This window comes from Phyllobates terribilis, unplaced genomic scaffold (genome assembly GCF_046119375.1).
Source record: "Phyllobates terribilis strain yellow unplaced genomic scaffold, ASM4611937v1 Scaffold_1__5_contigs__length_1240528914, whole genome shotgun sequence".
In the NCBI taxonomy this organism is placed as follows: Eukaryota; Metazoa; Chordata; class Amphibia; order Anura; family Dendrobatidae; genus Phyllobates; species Phyllobates terribilis.
Window position 1 is genome coordinate 1,080,520,375 of NW_027362761.1, and position 21,177 is coordinate 1,080,541,551.

General features: G+C 38.2%; 1 protein-coding gene across 1 annotated transcript in view; it reads right to left on the reverse strand.

Annotated features, from left to right (window-relative positions):
• GABRB1 (gamma-aminobutyric acid type A receptor subunit beta1) overlaps positions 1–21,177 on the reverse strand; it is a 981,567-nt gene that overhangs the window by 323,914 nt on the left and 636,476 nt on the right. Inside the window, exon 5 of the mRNA XM_073645540.1 lies at positions 2,177–2,259. Within this exon, the coding sequence (XP_073501641.1) occupies positions 2,177–2,259 (83 nt within the window). The remainder of the gene's footprint in view (positions 1–2,176; positions 2,260–21,177) is intronic.

Genomic DNA, 21,177 nt, shown 5'->3' on the forward strand with positions numbered 1-21,177 from the left:
TGTGATTTTCAGGATTTGTTTTCTCATTTTGTATCTCATAGTTGAGGTCTACCTATGATGTCAATTACAGGCCTCTCATCTTTTTAAGTGGGAGAACTTGCACAATTGGTGGCTGACTAAATACTTTTTTCCCCACTGTATGTGTGTATGTATATACATATACAATATACTGTATACTATATATATACTCACAATAAATCCAAGCATGATGTAGTTTCTGGAAAGGGAAGAGTAGGACACGGGGACGACTGTTCAGACACTTGACCATGGGAGGCTATATGTCCATGTCCTGCTCTTGCCTTATCTACATTGAAGTCAGCTGACAGAAGGTGAGGTTTTAATTCTAGAAGATAGGACCGTCCTTGATTGAGTACACCTATGTGTGGTGGGATGGCTTTTGCTCTTTTTTGATCAAAATAGTGTCAACTAAGTACTCTGTTATTTATATATACTATTATTATTTACTTGTTTACTTACTATAGGCTATATGCTCATTTTTGTTATTTCTCTTGGGTTTTGTCTGTGAAATAACCACAGTGTGAACGTGCTCTTATACATTGCACGTATACTGTAGCAACGTATGCTCCTACTCATTTCTTTAGTTTTGTTATCACAGACCACAACATCTGACTTCTGAAACAGCAAAAGGACTCAACCCTTGGTAATCTAGATGGGCTTTGTTCTTTTGTAAGTTAGACTGTCTTGTGACATTTAGACCTGGTACTAAAAACATAAAAACCAACACTCTGTCATGTTTCTTTCTGACACATTTGAGTACTCTGAACAGGTTCTTATTCTTGCAGAATATATAGTTTTGTCCTCTGTTTCTCAAGATCTAGTCCCAAACAATATTCCCACTCAATATAGTTTTGTCTCTTCAGTTTCATTGGCACGTCCTACAGGAATGTCACTGCTCAGTCATTCTGGGATTAATAACACTCTTCAACTTGTGGCCAGGTATTTCTTTTTGCCAACTATACTTTGAGACTACAGAATATGTACTTGCTTGTGAAATTTGTGCCCAAGCCAAAACGCCTCAAACTTGTCCAGCTCTACTTTCCCAGCCCAGTTTTAGGAGAGCTTGGACACACCTCTCAATGAACTTCTTTACTGACTTGCCATTCTCCGAAGGAAGGAAAGATTTAGCAAACAGTGCCATTGTGTTCCTTTGTCTGGGTTGCCTAACTTTCAAACCTTAAGTAAATTGTTTATCAAATACATTGAATGTCTTCATGGAATTCCAGAAAATTTTATTTCCAATCAAGGAACTCAATTTTCTTCTAAATTATGGAGGGCATTCTGTAATAAGAACAATATTGAGTTGTCATTTTTATCACCCATGGTCAGACTGTACGTGTTATGTTTCTGTTTACCAATAGGATTGGGTAAAATACCTGCCTTTAGCTAAGTTTGCCATTAATAATCAATATTAAGAATCTATTAAGACCTCTCACTTCTTATGTAATCTTAGGTATCATTCATGTTTTGGTTCTTTTTTGACATCTGAAGTTGATACTACAGACGTCCGTACACAAGTTGGTCTGAGATAAGAGAAAATCTGAAAAGTGCACAGAGTTGATAGACCTCTTCCACTAATAGGAGGTGGATGGCTGGGTCAAGCTTTGCTATTGGGGACAAGTTGTGGTTTTACAGCTGAAAATCAAACTCTAGGTCATCACTGTGAAGCTAAGACCCAAGATCATTGGCCCTTATGAGATATCTGAGGTTATCAATTCGCAAGCCTTTGGGCTAAAACTTCCCCATTCCTTCGGGATTCCTGATGTTTTTCACAAATCTTAGCTAAAGACATACTGTTTGCCCGTATACCCTGTTAATCATCACTTTGCATGTAGTTAATTGATAAAACATAAATGAACAGTTATATGTGTGACATTATTATTTTTACTTTGTAGCATTTTTTTCCACACCTGCCTAAATCTTTTTCAAAGTACTGTAGTTAACAAGTTTCCTTCCATTTCAACAGTGCCTTACATTGATGCCCTTTAGCTCACTCACTGTTTTACACTACTACTCTGCTTCTTCAAAATAGCCACGAAAAAGTCCACTAGGAAGTTTCCATCACAGAAAAAAAGCAACAGGAACAAAAGCATCAGAAACACCCAAATATCCAAACAATCCCAGCTGAACTGTGAAAAGAAAACAGAAATGTACTTACAGCTTTCAATTTCAAGTGTGCAGTTTTGTTCATCTAAGGGGTACCGGCGTAGATCCATCATGCAAGCTGCTGTGGTTGTAATCCTAAAACAAAAATATAGAACATGTGAAATGCAATAATTTTAGCACACATTACTAGAGTATGTGCTATAACTTGTCTAACATACATTTCGACATTTGACAATGCTATCATCAGACAATAGATTGGGATTATTACCAATTCCTGAAATGACAGAGATCTGGAATTCAGTAACATAACTGAACTAAACATATATACCAATGTAGTAAGGATTGTTTGGAAATTGTAGCTTTGTTGAGTATCAGAAATTATATGGAACATTAAAAATATTAGGTTCACACAATAAGTCCTCGTTGTCCCAGATTAACACTGAGAAAAGTCCACCAGCGTACCAAAGCATCTTCTGGTGTCCCAATCTGGTGACAAAATAATGGCCACCTAATACCGACCCATGAAATATATCTATATAATTGCAAAGGAAAAGTAGCGTACAAATTTTTACCATTCTCCACAGCATGCTATAAGTACATCTTGTAAATAGAGATGATACTTTATGTAAGTACTTGAATAGGTATTTTTTTAATTTGTTTTTGTCTATATTGTAGAATTTCCCTTGGGAATTAACATTCCCTGTCAGATTGGTTTATGACTCGCTCATAGTCTGAAGGCAGTGTAGGAGTAGTAGTAAATTTACAGTGCAAAGGTGGGGAATCTGAAAAAATAGTTAGAACACCCCTGCAACTAAATTAGAAAATCTGATAACAGATTTATTTGAACAATTTTATTTATATTCGACAATACAATGCTTTTTTTATGTTAATAGATAAAAATCAAAAAAATTATAAATACTAAAGTAACAAGGGGAAATGCTGGTATACCACTACCACTTTGTCTTTTTTTGTGTGTCAGAAATATGCATAAGTAGAAAAAAAAATCCAGGTGTAAAAAAAAACATGTTTGGACTATATTACTGTATCACAAACATAGAGACTAAAATTGGCCCCCATGCAAATATAAGTTCTGGAAAATTCTACAAAAATTGATTGAAATCTTAAGTTTTTATATGAAGGTGTATCATGTAATGTTATTTTTTTGCATAAATTAAATTTCAAATATTAACATAAAATAGACGTCTTCATTAAAACTCCAAAACATTCAATTTCTTAAATTCCATTGGGTTTCAGTGAGGTTTTTAAACTTTTCAATCCAGAAGCTGTTGTTATAAAGTATTCTAATTTACTGAGATATTGGCTTTTGTGTTTTCATTGGCTGTAAGCCATAATCATCAACATTAACAGAAATAAACACTTGAAATAGATCACTCTGTTTGTAATGACTCTATATAATATATGAGTTTCACTTTTTGTATTGAAGAACTGAAATAAATTAACTTTTTGATGATATTCTAATTTAGTGAGATGTACCTGTCTATATAAATATACACTGCTCAAAAAATAAAGGGAACACTTAAACAACAGAATATAACTCCAAGTAAATCAAACTTCTGTGGAATCAAACTGTCCACTTAGGAAGCAACACTGATTGACAATCAATTTCACATGCTGTTGTGCAAATGGAATAGACAATAGATGGAAATTATTGGCAATTATCAAGACACCCTCAATAAAGGAGCGTTTCTGCAGGTGGGGACCACAGACCACATCTTAGTACCAATGCTTTCTGGCTGATGTTTTGGTCACTTTTTAATGCTGGTTGTGCTTTCACACTCGTGGTAGCATGAGACGGACTCTATAACGCACAGAAGTTGCTCAGGTAGTGCAGCTCATCCAGGATGGCACATCAATGCGAGCTGTGGCAAGAAGGTTTGCTATGTCTGTCAGCGTAGTGTCCAGAGGCTGGAGGCACTACCAGGAGACAGGCCAGTACACCAGGAGACAAGGAGGGGGTCGTAAGAGGGCAACAACCCAGCAGCAGGACCTCTACCTCCGCCTTTGTGCAAGGAGGAACAGGAGGAGCACTGCCAGAGCCCTTCAAATGACCTCCAGCAGGCCACAAATGTGCATGTGTCTGCACAAACGGTTAGAAACCGACTCCATGAGGGTGGTATGAGGGCCCGACGTCCACAGATGGGGATTGTGCTCATAGCCCAACACCGTGCAGGACGCTTGGCATTTACCACAGAACACCAGGATTGGCAAAGTCGCTACTGGTGCCCTGTGCTCTTCTCAGATGAAAGCAGGTTCACAATGAGCACATGTGACAGACGTGACAGAGTCTGGAGATGCCGTGGAGAGCGATCTGCTGCCTGCAACATCCTTCAGCATGACCGGTTTGGCAGTGGGTCAGTAATGGTGTGGGGTGGCATTTCTTTGGAGGGCTGCACAGCCCTCCATGTGCTTGCCAGAGTTAGCCTGACTGCCATTAGGTACCGAGATGAGATCCTCAGACCCCTTGTGAGACCATATGCTGGTGCGGTTGGCCCTGGGTTCCTCCTAATGCAGGAATGCCAGACCTCATGTGGCTGGAGTGTGTCAGCAGTTCCTGCCAGATGAAGGCATCGAAGCTATGGACTGGCCCGCCCGTTCCCCAGACCTGAATCTGATTGAGCACATCTGAGACATCATGTCTCGCTCCATCCACCAATGTCACGTTGCACCACAGACTGTCCAGGAGTTGGTGGATGCTTTAGTCCAGGTCTGGGAGGAGATCCCACAGGAGACCATCCACAACCTCATCAGGAGCAAGCCCAGGCATTGAAGGGAGGTCATACAGGCATGTGGAGGCCACACACAATACTGAGACTCATTTTGACTTGTTTTAAGGACATTACACCAAAGTTGGATCAGCCTGTAGTGTGTTTTTCCACTTTAATTTTGGGGGTGATTGCAAATCCTGGCCTCCATTGGTTAATAAATTTGATTTCCATTGATGATTTTTGTGTGATTTTGTTGTCAGCACATTCAACTTTGTACAGAACTAAGTATTCAATGAAAATATTTCATTCATTCAGATCGAGGATGTGTTATTTCAGTGTTCCCTTTATTTTTTTGAGCAGTGTATCATATATGTATTTACTGAAAAATAATGAAAAACAATTACAATAGTCACATTTTCAATATACTTTTTAAAAGTAAAGGTCACAAAGCAGTAAATAACATGGCCATATTTGTTATTCCTGTAATTAAAGCAATGAGTACAATACAGTGAACAGATTATTTATGGTCTGAGCAACTTTGACAAGGGCCACATTGTGATAGTTAGATGACTGGGTCAGAGCTGTTCTCAAACAGGCTTTGTATGAGGTTAATATTAAGCAGTGGTTAGTAGCTACTAAAAGTGGTCCAATGACTGGGAAAAGCAGAAATTGGGTCATTGCCTGAAATGGCTTACTGAAGCACATCAGAGGGAAGGATAATTTGTCTGGTCCAAACCCACAGAAGAACCACTGTAGCACTATTTGCTGAAAAAGTTACTATTGGCTACATTAGGTATAAGACAATAAAGTACATCACAGCTTGTATATAGTACACAGTCAGAGAGCCTGTGATGACCCATGTCTACTGCTAAATCTGTCTACAATGAGCTTGTGAGCTTCAGAATTAGCCCATGGAGCTATTGAAGATGGTGGCCCAGTCTAAAGGATAGATTTCTTTTTTTAATACCATGTGGACGACTGTGTATGTGTGTATTGCTTACATTAGGAAGAAATGGTACTGGAATGTACTACAGGAAAAAAATGAAAAAACCAGACAATGTGAACTGAGGTCTAAGATGGCAGACATACAAGAAACAGAGGCATGTTCACACTAGCAAAAAAGAAGCAAGACAAAAATATATCTCATACCCTACCATAATTATATATAAATGTAAAGCAAAATTGCATAATAAATATAGGGTACTTAGTGAACTATTTTTGATCAAAAAAAGTATACAAGCCGTCCCACCAGCGGCAAGGTGACCCTAAATTGGGACGGTACCTATACTGCCTATATTAAAAACCTTACTGTATATCAAAGTTGAAGTAATGCATATAAAAGGGTAGACAAATAGGACCGGGTCCCAACTCCAGACCACCTAGGCCCGTGGTAAGCTACATATATACCAATCAGCTCAACAAAGGGCATGCCACACCCTTAAATTGCACAGAATGCAAACAAGTCAAAAAACCAGACAATGTGAACTGAGGTCTAAGATGGCAGACATACAAGAAACAGAGGCATGTTCACACTAGCAAAAAAGAAGCAAGACAAAAATATATCTCATACCCTACCATAATTATATATAAATGTAAAGCAAAATTGCATAATAAATATAGGGTACTTAGTGAACTATTTTTGATCAAAAAAAGTATACAAGCCGTCCCACCAGCGGCAAGGTGACCCTAAATTGGGACGGTACCTATACTGCCTATATTAAAAACCTTACTGTATATCAAAGTTGAAGTAATGCATATAAAAGGGTAGACAAATAGGACCGGGTCCCAACTCCAGACCACCTAGGCCCGTGGTAAGCTACATATATACCAATCAGCTCAACAAAGGGCATGCCACACCCTTAAATTGCACAGAATGCAAACAAGTCAAAAAACCAGACAATGTGAACTGAGGTCTAAGATGGCAGACATACAAGAAACAGAGGCATGTTCACACTAGCAAAAAAGAAGCAAGACAAAAATATATCTCATACCCTACCATAATTATATATAAATGTAAAGCAAAATTGCATAATAAATATAGGGTACTTAGTGAACTATTTTTGATCAAAAAAAGTATACAAGCCGTCCCACCAGCGGCAAGGTGACCCTAAATTGGGACGGTACCTATACTGCCTATATTAAAAACCTTACTGTATATCAAAGTTGAAGTAATGCATATAAAAGGGTAGACAAATAGGACCGGGTCCCAACTCCAGACCACCTAGGCCCGTGGTAAGCTACATATATACCAATCAGCTCAACAAAGGGCATGCCACACCCTTAAATTGCACAGAATGCAAACAAGTCAAAAAACCAGACAATGTGAACTGAGGTCTAAGATGGCAGACATACAAGAAACAGAGGCATGTTCACACTAGCAAAAAAGAAGCAAGACAAAAATATATCTCATACCCTACCATAATTATATATAAATGTAAAGCAAAATTGCATAATAAATATAGGGTACTTAGTGAACTATTTTTGATCAAAAAAAGTATACAAGCCGTCCCACCAGCGGCAAGGTGACCCTAAATTGGGACGGTACCTATACTGCCTATATTAAAAACCTTACTGTATATCAAAGTTGAAGTAATGCATATAAAAGGGTAGACAAATAGGACCGGGTCCCAACTCCAGACCACCTAGGCCCGTGGTAAGCTACATATATACCAATCAGCTCAACAAAGGGCATGCCACACCCTTAAATTGCACAGAATGCAAACAAGTCAAAAAACCAGACAATGTGAACTGAGGTCTAAGATGGCAGACATACAAGAAACAGAGGCATGTTCACACTAGCAAAAAAGAAGCAAGACAAAAATATATCTCATACCCTACCATAATTATATATAAATGTAAAGCAAAATTGCATAATAAATATAGGGTACTTAGTGAACTATTTTTGATCAAAAAAAGTATACAAGCCGTCCCACCAGCGGCAAGGTGACCCTAAATTGGGACGGTACCTATACTGCCTATATTAAAAACCTTACTGTATATCAAAGTTGAAGTAATGCATATAAAAGGGTAGACAAATAGGACCGGGTCCCAACTCCAGACCACCTAGGCCCGTGGTAAGCTACATATATACCAATCAGCTCAACAAAGGGCATGCCACACCCTTAAATTGCACAGAATGCAAACAAGTCAAAAAACCAGACAATGTGAACTGAGGTCTAAGATGGCAGACATACAAGAAACAGAGGCATGTTCACACTAGCAAAAAAGAAGCAAGACAAAAATATATCTCATACCCTACCATAATTATATATAAATGTAAAGCAAAATTGCATAATAAATATAGGGTACTTAGTGAACTATTTTTGATCAAAAAAAGTATACAAGCCGTCCCACCAGCGGCAAGGTGACCCTAAATTGGGACGGTACCTATACTGCCTATATTAAAAACCTTACTGTATATCAAAGTTGAAGTAATGCATATAAAAGGGTAGACAAATAGGACCGGGTCCCAACTCCAGACCACCTAGGCCCGTGGTAAGCTACATATATACCAATCAGCTCAACAAAGGGCATGCCACACCCTTAAATTGCACAGAATGCAAACAAGTCAAAAAACCAGACAATGTGAACTGAGGTCTAAGATGGCAGACATACAAGAAACAGAGGCATGTTCACACTAGCAAAAAAGAAGCAAGACAAAAATATATCTCATACCCTACCATAATTATATATAAATGTAAAGCAAAATTGCATAATAAATATAGGGTACTTAGTGAACTATTTTTGATCAAAAAAAGTATACAAGCCGTCCCACCAGCGGCAAGGTGACCCTAAATTGGGACGGTACCTATACTGCCTATATTAAAAACCTTACTGTATATCAAAGTTGAAGTAATGCATATAAAAGGGTAGACAAATAGGACCGGGTCCCAACTCCAGACCACCTAGGCCCGTGGTAAGCTACATATATACCAATCAGCTCAACAAAGGGCATGCCACACCCTTAAATTGCACAGAATGCAAACAAGTCAAAAAACCAGACAATGTGAACTGAGGTCTAAGATGGCAGACATACAAGAAACAGAGGCATGTTCACACTAGCAAAAAAGAAGCAAGACAAAAATATATCTCATACCCTACCATAATTATATATAAATGTAAAGCAAAATTGCATAATAAATATAGGGTACTTAGTGAACTATTTTTGATCAAAAAAAGTATACAAGCCGTCCCACCAGTGGCAAGGTGACCCTAAATTGGGACGGTACCTATACTGCCTATATTAAAAACCTTACTGTATATCAAAGTTGAAGTAATGCATATAAAAGGGTAGACAAATAGGACCGGGTCCCAACTCCAGACCACCTAGGCCCGTGGTAAGCTACATATATACCAATCAGCTCAACAAAGGGCATGCCACACCCTTAAATTGCACAGAATGCAAACAAGTCAAAAAACCAGACAATGTGAACTGAGGTCTAAGATGGCAGACATACAAGAAACAGAGGCATGTTCACACTAGCAAAAAAGAAGCAAGACAAAAATATATCTCATACCCTACCATAATTATATATAAATGTAAAGCAAAATTGCATAATAAATATAGGGTACTTAGTGAACTATTTTTGATCAAAAAAAGTATACAAGCCGTCCCACCAGCGGCAAGGTGACCCTAAATTGGGACGGTACCTATACTGCCTATATTAAAAACCTTACTGTATATCAAAGTTGAAGTAATGCATATAAAAGGGTAGACAAATAGGACCGAGTCCCAACTCCAGACCACCTAGGCCCGTGGTAAGCTACATATATACCAATCAGCTCAACAAAGGGCATGCCACACCCTTAAATTGCACAGAATGCAAACAAGTCAAAAAACCAGACAATGTGAACTGAGGTCTAAGATGGCAGACATACAAGAAACAGAGGCATGTTCACACTAGCAAAAAAAAAGCAAGACAAAAATATATCTCATACCCTACCATAATTATATATAAATGTAAAGCAAAATTGCATAATAAATATAGGGTACTTAGTGAACTATTTTTGATCAAAAAAAGTATGCAAGCCGTCCCACCAGCGGCAAGGTGACCCTAAATTGGGACGGTACCTATACTGCCTATATTAAAAACCTTACTGTATATCAAAGTTGAAGTAATGCATATAAAAGGGTAGACAAATAGGACCGGGTCCCAACTCCAGACCACCTAGGCCCGTGGTAAGCTACATATATACCAATCAGCTCAACAAAGGGCATGCCACACCCTTAAATTGCACAGAATGCAAACAAGTCAAAAAACCAGACAATGTGAACTGAGGTCTAAGATGGCAGACATACAAGAAACAGAGGCATGTTCACACTAGCAAAAAAGAAGCAAGACAAAAATATATCTCATACCCTACCATAATTATATATAAATGTAAAGCAAAATTGCATAATAAATATAGGGTACTTAGTGAACTATTTTTGATCAAAAAAAGTATACAAGCCGTCCCACCAGCGGCAAGGTGACCCTAAATTGGGACGGTACCTATACTGCCTATATTAAAAACCTTACTGTATATCAAAGTTGAAGTAATGCATATAAAAGGGTAGACAAATAGGACCGGGTTCCAACTCCAGACCACCTAGGCCCGTGGTAAGCTACATATATACCAATCAGCTCAACAAAGGGCATGCCACACCCTTAAATTGCACAGAATGCAAACAAGTCAAAAAACCAGACAATGTGAACTGAGGTCTAAGATGGCAGACATACAAGAAACAGAGGCATGTTCACACTAGCAAAAAAGAAGCAAGACAAAAATATATCTCATACCCTACCATAATTATATATAAATGTAAAGCAAAATTGCATAATAAATATAGGGTACTTAGTGAACTATTTTTGATCAAAAAAAGTATACAAGCCGTCCCACCAGCGGCAAGGTGACCCTAAATTGGGACGGTACCTATACTGCCTATATTAAAAACCTTACTGTATATCAAAGTTGAAGTAATGCATATAAAAGGGTAGACAAATAGGACCGGGTCCCAACTCCAGACCACCTAGGCCCGTGGTAAGCTACATATATACCAATCAGCTCAACAAAGGGCATGCCACACCCTTAAATTGCACAGAATGCAAACAAGTCAAAAAACCAGACAATGTGAACTGAGGTCTAAGATGGCAGACATACAAGAAACAGAGGCATGTTCACACTAGCAAAAAAGAAGCAAGACAAAAATATATCTCATACCCTACCATAATTATATATAAATGTAAAGCAAAATTGCATAATAAATATAGGGTACTTAGTGAACTATTTTTGATCAAAAAAAGTATACAAGCCGTCCCACCAGCGGCAAGGTGACCCTAAATTGGGACGGTACCTATACTGCCTATATTAAAAACCTTACTGTATATCAAAGTTGAAGTAATGCATATAAAAGGGTAGACAAATAGGACCGGGTCTCAACTCCAGACCACCTAGGCCCGTGGTAAGCTACATATATACCAATCAGCTCAACAAAGGGCATGCCACACCCTTAAATTGCACAGAATGCAAACAAGTCAAAAAACCAGACAATGTGAACTGAGGTCTAAGATGGCAGACATACAAGAAACAGAGGCATGTTCACACTAGCAAAAAAGAAGCAAGACAAAAATATATCTCATACCCTACCATAATTATATATAAATGTAAAGCAAAATTGCATAATAAATATAGGGTACTTAGTGAACTATTTTTGATCAAAAAAAGTATACAAGCCGTCCCACCAGCGGCAAGGTGACCCTAAATTGGGACGGTACCTATACTGCCTATATTAAAAACCTTACTGTATATCAAAGTTGAAGTAATGCATATAAAAGGGTAGACAAATAGGACCGGGTCCCAACTCCAGACCACCTAGGCCCGTGGTAAGCTACATATATACCAATCAGCTCAACAAAGGGCATGCCACACCCTTAAATTGCACAGAATGCAAACAAGTCAAAAAACCAGACAATGTGAACTGAGGTCTAAGATGGCAGACATACAAGAAACAGAGGCATGTTCACACTAGCAAAAAAGAAGCAAGACAAAAATATATCTCATACCCTACCATAATTATATATAAATGTAAAGCAAAATTGCATAATAAATATAGGGTACTTAGTGAACTATTTTTGATCAAAAAAAGTATACAAGCCGTCCCACCAGCGGCAAGGTGACCCTAAATTGGGACGGTACCTATACTGCCTATATTAAAAACCTTACTGTATATCAAAGTTGAAGTAATGCATATAAAAGGGTAGACAAATAGGACCGGGTCCCAACTCCAGACCACCTAGGCCCGTGGTAAGCTACATATATACCAATCAGCTCAACAAAGGGCATGCCACACCCTTAAATTGCACAGAATGCAAACAAGTCAAAAAACCAGACAATGTGAACTGAGGTCTAAGATGGCAGACATACAAGAAACAGAGGCATGTTCACACTAGCAAAAAAGAAGCAAGACAAAAATATATCTCATACCCTACCATAATTATATATAAATGTAAAGCAAAATTGCATAATAAATATAGGGTACTTAGTGAACTATTTTTGATCAAAAAAAGTATACAAGCCGTCCCACCAGCGGCAAGGTGACCCTAAATTGGGACGGTACCTATACTGCCTATATTAAAAACCTTACTGTATATCAAAGTTGAAGTAATGCATATAAAAGGGTAGACAAATAGGACCGGGTCCCAACTCCAGACCACCTAGGCCCGTGGTAAGCTACATATATACCAATCAGCTCAACAAAGGGCATGCCACACCCTTAAATTGCACAGAATGCAAACAAGTCAAAAAACCAGACAATGTGAACTGAGGTCTAAGATGGCAGACATACAAGAAACAGAGGCATGTTCACACTAGCAAAAAAAGAAGCAAGACAAAAATATATCTCATACCCTACCATAATTATATATAAATGTAAAGCAAAATTGCATAATAAATATAGGGTACTTAGTGAACTATTTTTGATCAAAAAAAGTATACAAGCCGTCCCACCAGCAGCAAGGTGACCCTAAATTGGGACGGTACCTATACTGCCTATATTAAAAACCTTACTGTATATCAAAGTTGAAGTAATGCATATAAAAGGGTAGACAAATAGGACCGGGTCCCAACTCCAGACCACCTAGGCCCGTGGTAAGCTACATATATACCAATCAGCTCAACAAAGGGCATGCCACACCCTTAAATTGCACAGAATGCAAACAAGTCAAAAAACCAGACAATGTGAACTGAGGTCTAAGATGGCAGACATACAAGAAACAGAGGCATGTTCACACTAGCAAAAAAGAAGCAAGACAAAAATATATCTCATACCCTACCATAATTATATATAAATGTAAAGCAAAATTGCATAATAAATATAGGGTACTTAGTGAACTATTTTTGATCAAAAAAAGTATACAAGCCGTCCCACCAGCGGCAAGGTGACCCTAAATTGGGACGGTACCTATACTGCCTATATTAAAAACCTTACTGTATATCAAAGTTGAAGTAATGCATATAAAAGGGTAGACAAATAGGACCGGGTCCCAACTCCAGACCACCTAGGCCCGTGGTAAGCTACATATATACCAATCAGCTCAACAAAGGGCATGCCACACCCTTAAATTGCACAGAATGCAAACAAGTCAAAAAACCAGACAATGTGAACTGAGGTCTAAGATGGCAGACATACAAGAAACAGAGGCATGTTCACACTAGCAAAAAAGAAGCAAGACAAAAATATATCTCATACCCTACCATAATTATATATAAATGTAAAGCAAAATTGCATAATAAATATAGGGTACTTAGTGAACTATTTTTGATCAAAAAAAGTATACAAGCCGTCCCACCAGCGGCAAGGTGACCCTAAATTGGGACGGTACCTATACTGCCTATATTAAAAACCTTACTGTATATCAAAGTTGAAGTAATGCATATAAAAGGGTAGACAAATAGGACCGGGTCCCAACTCCAGACCACCTAGGCCCGTGGTAAGCTACATATATACCAATCAGCTCAACAAAGGGCATGCCACACCCTTAAATTGCACAGAATGCAAACAAGTCAAAAAACCAGACAATGTGAACTGAGGTCTAAGATGGCAGACATACAAGAAACAGAGGCATGTTCACACTAGCAAAAAAGAAGCAAGACAAAAATATATCTCATACCCTACCATAATTATATATAAATGTAAAGCAAAATTGCATAATAAATATAGGGTACTTAGTGAACTATTTTTGATCAAAAAAAGTATACAAGCCGTCCCACCAGCGGCAAGGTGACCCTAAATTGGGACGGTACCTATACTGCCTATATTAAAAACCTTACTGTATATCAAAGTTGAAGTAATGCATATAAAAGGGTAGACAAATAGGACCGGGTCCCAACTCCAGACCACCTAGGCCCGTGGTAAGCTACATATATACCAATCAGCTCAACAAAGGGCATGCCACACCCTTAAATTGCACAGAATGCAAACAAGTCAAAAAACCAGACAATGTGAACTGAGGTCTAAGATGGCAGACATACAAGAAACAGAGGCATGTTCACACTAGCAAAAAAGAAGCAAGACAAAAATATATCTCATACCCTACCATAATTATATATAAATGTAAAGCAAAATTGCATAATAAATATAGGGTACTTAGTGAACTATTTTTGATCAAAAAAAGTATACAAGCCGTCCCACCAGCGGCAAGGTGACCCTAAATTGGGACGGTACCTATACTGCCTATATTAAAAACCTTACTGTATATCAAAGTTGAAGTAATGCATATAAAAGGGTAGACAAATAGGACCGGGTCCCAACTCCAGACCACCTAGGCCCGTGGTAAGCTACATATATACCAATCAGCTCAACAAAGGGCATGCCACACCCTTAAATTGCACAGAATGCAAACAAGTCAAAAAACCAGACAATGTGAACTGAGGTCTAAGATGGCAGACATACAAGAAACAGAGGCATGTTCACACTAGCAAAAAAGAAGCAAGACAAAAATATATCTCATACCCTACCATAATTATATATAAATGTAAAGCAAAATTGCATAATAAATATAGGGTACTTAGTGAACTATTTTTGATCAAAAAAAGTATACAAGCCGTCCCACCAGCGGCAAGGTGACCCTAAATTGGGACGGTACCTATACTGCCTATATTAAAAACCTTACTGTATATCAAAGTTGAAGTAATGCATATAAAAGGCTTCAGTTCACATTGTCTGGTTTTTTGACTTGTTTGCATTCTGTGCAATTTAAGGGTGTGGCATGCCCTTTGTTGAGCTGATTGGTATATATGTAGCTTACCACGGGCCTAGGTGGTCTGGAGTTGGGACCCGGTCCTATTTGTCTACCCTTTTATATGCATTACTTCAACTTTGATATACAGTAAGGTTTTTAATATAGGCAGTATAGGTACCGTCCCAATTTAGGGTCACCTTGCCGCTGGTGGGACGGCTTGTATACTTTTTTTGATCAAAAAAAGTATACAAGCCGTCCCACCAGCGGCAAGGTGACCCTAAATTGGGACGGTACCTATACTGCCTATATTAAAAACCTTACTGTATATCAAAGTTGAAGTAATGCATATAAAAGGCTTTTATATGCATTACTTCAACTTTGATATACAGTAAGGTTTTTAATATAGGCAGTATAGGTACCGTCCCAATTTAGGGTCACCTTGCCGCTGGTGGGACGGCTTGTATACTTTTTTTGATCAAAAATAGTTCACTAAGTACCCTATATTTATTATGCAATTTTGCTTTACATTTATATATAATTATGGTAGGGTATGAGATATATTTTTGTCTTGCTTCTTTTTTGCTAGTGTGAACATGCCTCTGTTTCTTGTATGTCTGCCATCTTAGACCTCAGTTCACATTGTCTGGTTTTTTGACTTGTTTGCATTCTGTGCAATTTAAGGGTGTGGCATGCCCTTTGTTGAGCTGATTGGTATATATGTAGCTTACCACGGGCCTAGGTGGTCTGGAGTTGGGACCCGGTCCTATTTGTCTACCCTTTTATATGCATTACTTCAACTTTGATATACAGTAAGGTTTTTAATATAGGCAGTATAGGTACCGTCCCAATTTAGGGTCACCTTGCCGCTGGTGGGACGGCTTGTATACTTTTTTTGATCAAAAATAGTTCACTAAGTACCCTATATTTATTATGCAATTTTGCTTTACATTTATATATAATTATGGTAGGGTATGAGATATATTTTTGTCTTGCTTCTTTTTTGCTAGTGTGAACATGCCTCTGTTTCTTGTATGTCTGCCATCTTAGACCTCAGTTCACATTGTCTGGTTTTTTGACTTGTTTGCATTCTGTGCAATTTAAGGGTGTGGCATGCCCTTTGTTGAGCTGATTGGTATATATGTAGCTTACCACGGGCCTAGGTGGTCTGGAGTTGGGACCCGGTCCTATTTGTCTACCCTTTTATATGCATTACTTCAACTTTGATATACAGTAAGGTTTTTAATATAGGCAGTATAGGTACCGTCCCAATTTAGGGTCACCTTGCCGCTGGTGGGACGGCTTGTATACTTTTTTTGATCAAAAATAGTTCACTAAGTACCCTATATTTATTATGCAATTTTGCTTTACATTTATATATAATTATGGTAGGGTATGAGATATATTTTTGTCTTGCTTCTTTTTTGCTAGTGTGAACATGCCTCTGTTTCTTGTATGTCTGCCATCTTAGACCTCAGTTCACATTGTCTGGTTTTTTGACTTGTTTGCATTCTGTGCAATTTAAGGGTGTGGCATGCCCTTTGTTGAGCTGATTGGTATATATGTAGCTTACCACGGGCCTAGGTGGTCTGGAGTTGGGACCCGGTCCTATTTGTCTACCCTTTTATATGCATTACTTCAACTTTGATATACAGTAAGGTTTTTAATATAGGCAGTATAGGTACCGTCCCAATTTAGGGTCACCTTGCCGCTGGTGGGACGGCTTGTATACTTTTTTTGATCAAAAATAGTTCACTAAGTACCCTATATTTATTATGCAATTTTGCTTTACATTTATATATAATTATGGTAGGGTATGAGATATATTTTTGTCTTGCTTCTTTTTTGCTAGTGTGAACATGCCTCTGTTTCTTGTATGTCTGCCATCTTAGACCTCAGTTCACATTGTCTGGTTTTTTGACTTGTTTGCATTCTGTGCAATTTAAGGGTGTGGCATGCCCTTTGTTGAGCTGATTGGTATATATGTAGCTTACCACGGGCCTAGGTGGTCTGGAGTTGGGACCCGGTCCTATTTGTCTACCCTTTTATATGCATTACTTCAACTTTGATATACAGTAAGGTTTTTAATATAGGCAGTATAGGTACCGTCCCAATTTAGGGTCACCTTGCCGCTGGTGGGACGGCTTGTATACTTTTTTTGATCAAAAATAGTTCACTAAGTACCCTATATTTATTATGCAATTTTGCTTTACATTTATATATAATTATGGTAGGGTATGAGATATATTTTTGTCTTGCTTCTTTTTTGCTAGTGTGAACATGCTTCTGTTTCTTGTATGTCTGCCATCTTAGACTTCAGTTCACATTGTCTGGTTTTTTGACTTGTTTGCATTCTGTGCAATTTAAGGGTGTGGCATGCCCTTTGTTGAGCTGATTGGTATATATGTAGCTTACCACGGGCCTAGGTGGTCTGGAGTTGGGACCCGGTCCTATTTGTCTACCCTTTTATATGCATTACTTCAACTTTGATATACAGTAAGGTTTTTAATATAGGCAGTATAGGTACCGTCCCAATTTAGGGTCACCTTGCCGCTGGTGGGACGGCTTGTATACTTTTTTTGATCAAAAATAGTTCACTAAGTACCCTATATTTATTATGCAATTTTGCTTTACATTTATATATAATTATGGTAGGGTATGAGATATATTTTTGTCTTGCTTCTTTTTTGCTAGTGTGAACATGCCTCTGTTTCTTGTATGTCTGCCATCTTAGACCTCAGTTCACATTGTCTGGTTTTTTGACTTGTTTGCATTCTGTGCAATTTAAGGGTGTGGCATGCCCTTTGTTGAGCTGATTGGTATATATGTAGCTTACCACGGGCCTAGGTGGTCTGGAGTTGGGACCCGGTCCTATTTGTCTACCCTTTTATATGCATTACTTCAACTTTGATATACAGTAAGGTTTTTAATATAGGCAGTATAGGTACCGTCCCAATTTAGGGTCACCTTGCCGCTGGTGGGACGGCTTGTATACTTTTTTTGATCAAAAATAGTTCACTAAGTACCCTATATTTATTATGCAATTTTGCTTTACATTTATATATAATTATGGTAGGGTATGAGATATATTTTTGTCTTGCTTCTTTTTTGCTAGTGTGAACATGCCTCTGTTTCTTGTATGTCTGCCATCTTAGACCTCAGTTCACATTGTCTGGTTTTTTGACTTGTTTGCATTCTGTGCAATTTAAGGGTGTGGCATGCCCTTTGTTGAGCTGATTGGTATATATGTAGCTTACCACGGGCCTAGGTGGTCTGGAGTTGGGACCCGGTCCTATTTGTCTACCCTTTTATATGCATTACTTCAACTTTGATATACAGTAAGGTTTTTAATATAGGCAGTATAGGTACCGTCCCAATTTAGGGTCACCTTGCCGCTGGTGGGACGGCTTGTATACTTTTTTTGATCAAAAATAGTTCACTAAGTACCCTATATTTATTATGCAATTTTGCTTTACATTTATATATAATTATGGTAGGGTATGAGATATATTTTTGTCTTGCTTCTTTTTTGCTAGTGTGAACATGCCTCTGTTTCTTGTATGTCTGCCATCTTAGACCTCAGTTCACATTGTCTGGTTTTTTGACTTGTTTGCATTCTGTGCAATTTAAGGGTGTGGCATGCCCTTTGTTGAGCTGATTGGTATATATGTAGCTTACCACGGGCCTAGGTGGTCTGGAGTTGGGACCCGGTCCTATTTGTCTACCCTTTTATATGCATTACTTCAACTTTGATATACAGTAAGGTTTTTAATATAGGCAGTATAGGTACCGTCCCAATTTAGGGTCACCTTGCCGCTGGTGGGACGGCTTGTATACTTTTTTTGATCAAAAATAGTTCACTAAGTACCCTATATTTATTATGCAATTTTGCTTTACATTTATATATAATTATGGTAGGGTATGAAATATATTTTTGTCTTGCTTCTTTTTTGCTAGTGTGAACATGCCTCTGTTTCTTGTATGTCTGCCATCTTAGACCTCAGTTCACATTGTCTGGTTTTTTGACTTGTTTGCATTCTGTGCAATTTAAGGGTGTGGCATGCCCTTTGTTGAGCTGATTGGTATATATGTAGCTTACCACGGGCCTAGGTGGTCTGGAGTTGGGACCCGGTCCTATTTGTCTACCCTTTTATATGCATTACTTCAACTTTGATATACAGTAAGGTTTTTAATATAGGCAGTATAGGTACCGTCCCAATTTAGGGTCACCTTGCCGCTGGTGGGACGGCTTGTATACTTTTTTTGATCAAAAATAGTTCACTAAGTACCCTATATTTATTATGCAATTTTGCTTTACATTTATATATAATTATGGTAGGGTATGAGATATATTTTTGTCTTGCTTCTTTTTTGCTAGTGTGAACATGCCTCTGTTTCTTGTATGTCTGCCATCTTAGACCTCAGTTCACATTGTCTGGTTTTTTGACTTGTTTGCATTCTGTGCAATTTAAGGGTGTGGCATGCCCTTTGTTGAGCTGATTGGTATATATGTAGCTTACCACGGGCCTAGGTGGTCTGGAGTTGGGACCCGGTCCTATTTGTCTACCCTTTTATATGCATTACTTCAACTTTGATATACAGTAAGGTTTTTAATATAGGCAGTATAGGTACCGTCCCAATTTAGGGTCACCTTGCCGCTGGTGGGACGGCTTGTATACTTTTTTTGATCAAAAATAGTTCACTAAGTACCCTATATTTATTATGCAATTTTGCTTTACATTTATATATAATTATGGTAGGGTATGAGATATATTTTTGTCTTGCTTCTTTTTTGCTAGTGTGAACATGCCTCTGTTTCTTGTATGTCTGCCATCTTAGACCTCAGTTCACATTGTCTGGTTTTTTGACTTGTTTGCATTCTGTGCAATTTAAGGGTGTGGCATGCCCTTTGTTGAGCTGATTGGTATATATGTAGCTTACCACGGGCCTAGGTGGTCTGGAGTTGGGACCCGGTCCTATTTGTCTACCCTTTTATATGCATTACTTCAACTTTGATATACAGTAAGGTTTTTAATATAGGCAGTATAGGTACCGTCCCAATTTAGGGTCACCTTGCCGCTGGTGGGACGGCTTGTATACTTTTTTTGATCAAAAATAGTTCACTAAGTACCCTATATTTATTATGCAATTTTGCTTTACATTTATATATAATTATGGTAGGGTATGAGATATATTTTTGTCTTGCTTCTTTTTTGCTAGTGTGAACATGCCTCTGTTTCTTGTATGTCTGCCATCTTAGACCTCAGTTCACATTGTCTGGTTTTTTGACTTGTTTGCATTCTGTGCAATTTAAGGGTGTGGCATGCCCTTTGTTGAGCTGATTGGTATATATGTAGCTTACCACGGGCCTAGGTGGTCTGGAGTTGGGACCCGGTCCTATTTGTCTACCCTTTTATATGCATTACTTCAACTTTGATATACAGTAAGGTTTTTAATATAGGCAGTATAGGTACCGTCCCAATTTAGGGTCACCTTGCCGCTGGTGGGACGGCTTGTATACTTTTTTTGATCAAAAATAGTTCACTAAGTACCCTATATTTATTATGCAATTTTGCTTTACATTTATATATAATTATGGTAGGGTATGAGATATATTTTTGTCTTGCTTCTTTTTTGCTAGTGTGAACATGCCTCTGTTTCTTGTATGTCTGCCATCTTAGACCTCAGTTCACATTGTCTGGTTTTTTGACTTGTTTGCATTCTGTGCAATTTAAGGGTGTGGCATGCCCTTTGTTGAGCTGATTGGTATATATGTAGCTTACCACGGGCCTAGGTGGTCTGGAGTTGGGACCCGGTCCTATTTGTCTACCCTTTTATATGCATTACTTCAACTTTGATATACAGTAAGGTTTTTAATATAGGCAGTATAGGTACCGTCCCAATTTAGGGTCACCTTGCCGCTGGTGGGACGGCTTGTATACTTTTTTTGATCAAAAATAGTTCACTAAGTACCCTATATTTATTATGCAATTTTGCTTTACATTTATATATAATTATGGTAGGGTATGAGATATATTTTTGTCTTGCTTCTTTTTTGCTAGTGTGAACATGCCTCTGTTTCTTGTATGTCTGCCATCTTAGACCTCAGT